At 41.8% G+C, this 8,527-nt stretch overlaps 1 protein-coding gene across 1 annotated transcript in view; it reads left to right on the plus strand.

Annotated features, from left to right (window-relative positions):
• The window catches only part of LOC109962635 (ankyrin repeat domain-containing protein 33B-like), a 9,525-nt gene extending 8,957 nt beyond the window's left edge, over positions 1-568 (plus strand). Inside the window, exons 6-7 of the mRNA XM_020604526.1 lie at positions 16-193; positions 266-568. Of these exons, the coding sequence (XP_020460182.1) occupies positions 16-193; positions 266-568 (481 nt within the window). The remainder of the gene's footprint in view (positions 1-15; positions 194-265) is intronic.
• Positions 569-8,527: the final 7,959 nt, after the last annotated feature.

Here is an 8,527-nt window from a genome sequence, read left to right on the forward strand (position 1 = left end):
TGGTCGACCCGGCAGGGACGGGGAGAGCCTGGGAGCCTTTGCGGCTGATGTGCAGCGGTATGCCAGACAAGGACACCCGACGTTCACACCTTGTGTCATCAAGGAACTGAGCTTGCAGGTCCATCTGTGGGGCCTACGGCTCACCACACCGTCATCCCTTGAGGCTTTGAGGGAGGCAGAGTGGGCCGAGGAGGTGTTGTAGTCTGTAGTCAGCCCCACCCGATGTACGCCCCACCACCCCCTGGTTCCACTAGCTGCCCAGCAGGATGCCGAGGAGCTGACGGAGGATCATGTGGTGAGCCCAGCCGTTGTTTCCGCTGCTGCGAGCCGGGGCACCTTGCTAGAAACTGCCTGGCCCCGAGGCCCAGCGGAGGGTGGTGTACCCGGCCCCGAGGCCCAGTGGAAGGTGATGTTGGACGTCACCCAGCCCCGGCATAGGCGAGAGCCTCAGGGACTTGAGCAGAAGGATAGTACTGGGGTACTGACCCTAGGAAGCCGGGACGCATCCGACGCCAGCCAGAGAGACTGCGGGGTTTTGTTATGGACTGAGGGTTGTGGGGACACTTAACCCTCTTGGGTGGGGGTTGTGTGGCGACCTACGTCGGCTATTGGGGAGGGGTCTGGTGGCAGCGACATGATGCATGGGGGCATCATGGGAGTTCAGTAATTAGTTCAGAGAGCAGTTATAAAATTACTGTTAGTGTTCTTATGTGTTACCCTGTTGTTGTTTGATCTTACTGACTTACCTGTTCTGATCTGTTCAGGAGTTCTAAATAAATGACCAAGAAGTCAGTGTTGCATGGTGGTCATTGTAAAGGACACGCCCAAGCGCTATCCAGAGTCGTGCGGTGTATGGGACCTGGAGTAGTCACTAACTGAGATCGGCATGGGTGCTGGCGCCCTGCTAGCTAGTTAGCTGTTCCAGTATAGCTAGTCTCTCTCCTCCACGCCGGGGGTCATTACAGTATCTACTGATACCTTCACACTATGGCTATTTGGAAAATGCATTGCTTTTGCTGAAAATTCTGAAAAATGTCATGACCTTTAGAAAAATGGGAGTACTTGAGAGAAGAAGGGAAAAGATGCTTGACTGGATCAAACAAAAACAAAGAAGAGGCAAAGATTATTAAAGGAGGGAAAACAGTTCAACAAAAAAAAGACAAAAAAGCAACACGACAAAAGGCCATGCTAATTTGGATGGAATGATTAAATGAAATGGTTGAACAAAATGAATTTTGACAGTAAAATTTACCAGAAAGGAAAATGAAGAGGCCAGAAATAGGGCTTGAAAAGTCAGGAAGTGGAACTGTTTCAACAGGATGAAGAGAAGAGCCAGCATATCCAAATAAAAACGTGTGGCTGGCTACAGATTGCTGCAGGAGAAGACCAGGAACTCATTTAACACTGGTCCTTGGTACAGCATGCATTTGCAAAGAAGGAAGGAGTTCATGATCAGTATTTGACAGCTGAGCTCAAGATCACATCACAACTTTTTCAGGGGTTGTGGAGCATTGAAAGGCAAAGCCAAAAACATAGCTCAGTACTTTACTGTGACTTGTTGTCTTCCAAAATAATCTCATGATATTGTTGAGTCTTGCACTGTGAGTACAAGAGATTCATCATTAGCTGGTGCCATGTTAGTACACACATATTTGATTTTTGCATTGCTATGGAAGTAAGGGTGGGTGGCCATTTAGAAGAGCTTTTACAAAATACAGTACAATCACACTATAGTAACTGGAGCAATATATTTCTACAAAATCTCAGGAAAGTATCAAATGAATCGCAATATGGAGAAAATTAGTTCGTTTTTTAATTTTATTTTTTTTTTTTTTTTTTTTTTGCTTTATAGAGGTAACCGATAGGAATCAGAACAAAACTGTTCACACCTTTCTCTGGTTTAGCCTTCCCTTCAGGAGCCAGTGAGTTAGTGCCACTCACAGCAAATACAAAAAATAAATGAATAAATAAACAAAATGCTAAAGTGAGGGTGTGAGCCATGTACAGGACATTTTTCACTAAATGGTCCTTTTAATATTTGATCTGTCATGTAAAACTTTGGTACCCGCTTTGGTAAGTAACCATGATTTCAGTTTTTGACTTGTCACCTGGACTGAACGTGTCTGGACTGACCCATAGTAAAAGCCTCTCGTGATGGCTCTTTTTACATTTTTTTGCCATAAACTGGAACTCTTATGTAGCAGAACAGGAGACAAATATTGAGTCACTTCAGTAAGCTGCATTTCATTTACTAACTACATAGCTGACTTAAAGCAATAACACAAAGGAAAAATAAAACTAGATCTACATACCAAATTCATTAAATTGAATCTGATGATGATCTGACGATTACTGTACATGTCACCTCATGGTTTACTTCCAGCAGAGTATAGTAATATAGTATACTATATTTCAAACTTGAATATTGATATAGAACATGTTTGTACCTTAACTTACCATCAGTTGTGTATAATTACATATACATTTCCTCTGATATATCTAAAAAATATTGCTGCATGTATATATTTTTGACTAGGGATATTGTAAGATAAAATACAATAAAGGGCTTATAGGCCAACTCCATGCACCACGGTCATTCAGGGAGACATATCTTGTAGATTTTGCACAAATTTGGAATGAAGCCTCTTATTGTTTTGTCTTTCTCTATGACCTTTCATTGACAATCTATTTTACTGTGACTTACACTAAACTTGTTTGTGATGCTCTGAGGTTGCCCAGCTGAAAAATCACTTTAATATTAATACAGTCATTATAATATTTTTCTATAATGCATGTATGCTTTCATAGTCATAGGGTGATTTTTTCACTAAAATCTCTCTAGAAAGCATCTTCTTCCATCTAGCCAAAAATCATCATGATAAAAGATATAAGGTCACAAATACATTGAATCTGAGCTGGCTTCTCTCAGTGCAATCTCAGCAAGCAGTAGGGAGCATGTCAAGGAGCAAGTTCAGAACATTGCCCCTTCTGTCTGAGACAGCAGGTCGCTGACAATCATGTCATGCGGGGTCAGTAAGGAGCCATCAACCATCTGATCCCTCCAAAGAAGTGGCTGGAGAAGTGAAAATTCAAAGCCTGTGGCCACAGGTAAGGCAGAGCATCCCGCTCTATGGGTGGGTGGTCATTCTTCATGGGGGGGAAAAGAAAGGACTTGCTGAAGGTGAACTGGATGACTGCCACCCTCCCAAAGCAACACCAGATGTCCTTGACCACCTGTGGATGGAGTCTCCGGTCCCCTGGATGTGCCCAGTCATTAACTCAGGACACATTATCATGGGTTTTAAAAACATCTAAAGCATGTTACTAAAGCATTAACATTAGCCATAGCTCTGTTAGTGGACAGCAGAAGTCAGACACCACAGTCCAACCCATTCTCTGTCGCTTATAACTAGTTTGTTATTCATTACGTCATCAAATAGGGTTAGCCTACAAAATTTGTCATCAGCTGTTTTGCTGAACAGGACGGCCTGGGATGGAGTCAAATTTCCAGCCTGAATTACTGTTCAATCTGTCCATGACCTGAAATATATGTCATTGTAAATACAAAATGATTTACTATTTTCTCAAGGATGATGTCTGTGGTTCAAATATCTGCACATTCTGGATAGGTTTTGTGCACTGTAGCCTAATTGTTAGATCTCGGACTACTTAATCACTACAGGAATATCTGAATTCACCTAAATCTTAGTTGCTGCCAACAGAACCATTTAGAAAGGTCTGGCCTAGGAGCCATATGAATACTGTGAAAATATTTTTTTGGGTCCCCTAATTCATACTGGGGTGCTTGCCTCCCAATATTTGGCTGATATAATGAGGTGGAACATGTCACAGATGTCTTCTGTGTTATTACCTCAGATACAGAGATAATTGTATGCTCAAAGGAAGGCAGCTTTAGATGCTGCACATTGTTTTTAACTGTAGATGTTCAGCAAAAATATTTGTGTTGTACCTGAGATAAGGAAATAGATGCACTTTAGACAACCTCTAATTTGAGGAATTGTGACTGACACTTCACCCCTGCTTTGCTCTGTGCTCCTACAGTGCATGTGTAATAAAAAATATGTGACTTAACCCCTGCTCTCACAGACAAAATCTGTGCCTGTGGTGTGGTGATCTACTGTATCTATATAGTCATGCAGAACAAGCCTCACAAACTAAAATGGCTGCCACCCTGACCTGTATTGCAGTTGCTGTAATGACTACCAGAGTGCACTGGTGACCCTTTAAAAGTTGATACAGCTGCATGTAGCATTAAGATAAACACATGCTCACAGGTGTGTACAGGCATGGCCACACCTCTGGGTACTTACCTGCACACTTTTATGTGCAACACACACACACACACACACACACACACACACACACACACACACATGCTTGTACTTCTATATTTGTGAGGACAGTCATTGACATAATGCATTCCCTAGCCCAGTACCCTAACACTTAACCATCAGAACTAAATGCATAACCATAACCATTCCTCTAACACCTAACCTAAACCAAATTCTAACCTGAACCCTAAAACCAATTCTTAACCCTCAAAAAGCTGTTTCAGACAGTGAGGGCCGTGCAAAATGTCCTCACTCTGTAGCAATATAATGTGTATATATATATATTTATATATATACAAGTACACACAATGCCATTAGAGATAATTTCAAGATGGGCCTTATGATTAAATTTCACAGTTTTCAGGTTCAAAAGTTTCCTGTTTCTCTCCTTGCCTTGAGGCGCTGGAAAACTTTCTTTCAGCCCCTGTTCGAGGAAAGAACCAACATCTTTACATGACATCTACAGCATAAAAATGTGGGCCATTTTCATAACATGCTTTGTTCATGTTGATGCATTATGCAAAGCAACCTAATGTAGTCAAATGCTAATCTAATTATCTTGGAGGTTAAAACATTGATTTATGACTTTTACTTTTGTTAATCCTAAATGGTGTAAAATGAACTAGAAATACAGTAGGTAATCCATCAGAACTGAATTTTTGCCTGTTATTGTTTCATGAAAATTCATTGGACTTAAACAACATAATTCACAGGGCTTTAGTACACAAATCCATTTTGGTCTTGAGTCCCATCTTTCTGTTATCTTGTTCTCTATCTCCTTTATTTCGTGTTTTCTCATTGCTGGCTATTACAGCAATTTCAGCATGAGGGTCTCATCTGGAAGCATAACATCTACCTGGCACAAGGTAGAGGGAGCATAATAATTGGCTGTACCATTTCTTTATCCTTTTCTCTCTGGCAATGTACATGATTGTAAAAGCTGCAGGGCCTGAATGCAGTGGTCCCAAAACAAACCCAGGCCAACGGCAGCCACTTATTTGGGCTTACATGGATGACTTGACAGTTTCCATAGAGTCTGTGCCAGGATACAGGTGGATTCTGCGGGGTCTTGAAATTCTGGTGAGATGGGCCCAAATGACCCTCAAGATGGCAAAATGAACGTCCCTGTTTGTTAAAAAGAGGAAAGTTGATGGACTCCTTCCATTTCACCATCAATGGTTCAACCACACCAACCCTCTCAGAGAAACCAGTGTAGAGTTTCAGAAAGATTTTAACAACACTCTGAGAGACACGTCATCCTTCCAAGCTGCATGTGCCAAATTAACCTTCCTGGGAAATTGGGAAAGCCTGGTTATACCTCCCAATTATCATGTGGCTATTGCTTGTGTACAAAGTATCAATCTCAAGAGTGGAGGCTCTGAAGAGGAAAGTGAGCAGCCACCTCAGGAGATGGCTTGGGTTACCAAGGTCCATGAATAACATTGTACTGTATGGTAACAGCAACAGTCTGACACTTTCATTCAAGTCTTTGGAAGAGGAATTTAAAGTCCAGGGAAGTTATGCAGTTCCAACAGTCTAGGGACCCTAAAGTAGCCAGATCTGGAAAAGAGGTGAGGAAGAAACATTCCAGCAAACCAATGAAAGGCTGTGACACAGCAGAGAGAAAGAGAGTCAGCACCTGGTGCAAGCCTAGGTCCAGGCAGCTGAGGAAGAAGCAAGAACCACAACAGCTGTGGGAATGAGGCAACATGGGGAAAAGAAGAAACAGCAGTTTGCCCATTGTGCTCAGGTTGTGGTACTCTAAAACATGTTCTTAACAGCTGCCACAAGGCTTTAGCCAATGGCCGCTATCGGTGGTATCATGATAAGGTTCCGAAGCACAGGTCATCAAGGCAAGATTGCAGGCAAACTCCAAGATATGACACCCTAAAGCTCTGATCAACTTTGTCAGACCTGGAGCACCACCCATTGCTAGAAGAGCCATAGGTGTCTTGTCATCAGCTGGGGATTGGAAACTGGCTGCAGACCTAGAGAAACAACTCAGGTTCCTGCAATACATCATAAGTACCACCTTATTCACAGAGCTGGTCCTCTGGTCATAAAACACCAAGCAAGTCATCCTTATTGAGTTGACAGTGTCATAGGAAGACCACTTGGGGTACACTTTATATATAATGATCTCCTCAGCCTGTGCAGTCAAGTAGGATAGAAGGCTAGGTGTCTGCCTTTCAAAGTCGGGTACAGAGTGTTTGCAGACTGCTCGCTGGCTGGCTGGGCATTGAAGGTAAAGGAAAACAAAGAGCCATTTGTGATATCAACAGTGTAGCAGAGAAAGCTTCATGTTGGCAGAAACATGCAGCTTAGGTTGATTGGTGACTCTAAATTGCCCGTAGGAGTGTGTCGGTGTGTGTGGTTATCTGTCTCTAAATTTCAGTCCTGTAATAGACAGGATGTCAGCTGGGATTGGCTCCTGCCCCTCCATGACCCGCTTCAGGATAAGCGGTATAGACAATGGATGGATGGATAAACTTTTACATGTAACAGAGCATTTAATTGCAGTATATCTACTTTTACTTAAGCAACAATCTAGAGTACTTTTTCCACCACTGGCAAAAACCACAACCTGGAGTGTTTGGAGGCCATTTTGGCAGTGTGCAATATTGTCCAATAGGCACGAGGATCTTGCTGATATCTGTAATAATGCCTCCTTGCATGTTTGGCAAAATGGTATTATGAGCAATAGCAATACCTAGTTATGCCCATATTCCTTGTTGTTAGGGACCTAAAAGGGGGCACAGTCATTTTCTTTTGAATCGTCTGACAGCTTTTTGCTTGGTTTTCTTGTTTTGTTTCATTATATTTTGTTGTTTAATAATAAAAATGAAAATTATTTAAAAATCATAGTACAGCTTAGTGTTTACATGACAAATACTTATTCTAATGCTGCATTAAATTCCATATGTTCTAGCTCCACAGTTCTTTAAGTGGTGATGTAACACTCTGTTTCCAGGTCTAAACTTCGGTTTGTTCTCCTCCTCTCCATAGGCCACAATGTTGTTTTCCCCATTGCTTCAGTAGATCTGAATCAAAAATCACAGGTCAACTGTCATTTCACCACTTCCCTTGTGATGAGAAGGGGCGAAAGAAATGGTTACAGTTGATTAGATAAGTCACAATATTGTTAAATTAATGAAATAAAGCTTATAAAAGTGCTCAGTTTTGCTGTCTTGTAATGTAGCTAGCTAGTTAGCATGAAGTTACCATAAACACTACATTGACAAATTTTACACTGATGAAAGTAACAATAAAAGCTGGGAACTATTAAAAATGAGTTAGACATCCATCCATTCATTATCTATACTGGATATCTTAATGAGGGTCGCGGGGGGCTGAAACCAATCCCAGTTGATGTTGGGCGAGAGGTGAGGTCCATCCTGGACAGGTCGGCTGACACTAAGAGACAGACAACCACACACACCCAAACTCACTCCTACGGGCAATTTAGTCACCAGTCAATCTAAGCTGCATGTCTTTGGACTGTGGGAGGAAGCTGAAGTACCTGGAGAGAACTCATGCAGGCACAGGAAGAACATGCAAACTCCACACAGAAAGGCCCCAAGTTGGCCTAGGCTCAAACCCGGAACCTTCTTGCTGTAAGGCAGCAGCGCTAATCACTGCACCTGAGTTAGATATATAACTCAATAAAGGCTATATATTGGAATAAATTCACTACTAAGTCTACATGTAATAAAGTTTGGTTATTATGCCACCAGGCAGAATGGCAACACTAACTACTCTGGATTAAAAGAATGTAATTTTTCACTCAGTGATGCCTCACTAAGAAAAAAGCTGTTATTATGTAAAGGATGACAGGCTCCACTATTTGAGTCTGGGGGAGTTTGGACCCAGAAGTGGAGTGTTACATCACACATAACAAGCAGACAGGTTAGAGCACTTGTTAGGGTATAATGTAATATTTAGGGTAACTCATTGTTTCCTACACAGTACCTCTAACATTTTAAACTTTTCTAAGTCCAAAGTTAAACCTAATTAGTTCTCTTTACCTCTTTTTACCCTGGACTTGATTTAGGGATATTAGGGATAGAAAAACAAAATAATACAAAACAAAAACAATAAGAAAAGAGTGAAGCTGTAATTAACACACAAGACCAACAACTCAACAGGACAAACAACTCCCAAGGTCAGAGGTTCTT

This window comes from Monopterus albus, unplaced genomic scaffold, assembly GCF_001952655.1.
Source record: "Monopterus albus unplaced genomic scaffold, M_albus_1.0 scaffold66.1, whole genome shotgun sequence".
NCBI classification, from domain to species: Eukaryota; Metazoa; Chordata; class Actinopteri; order Synbranchiformes; family Synbranchidae; genus Monopterus; species Monopterus albus.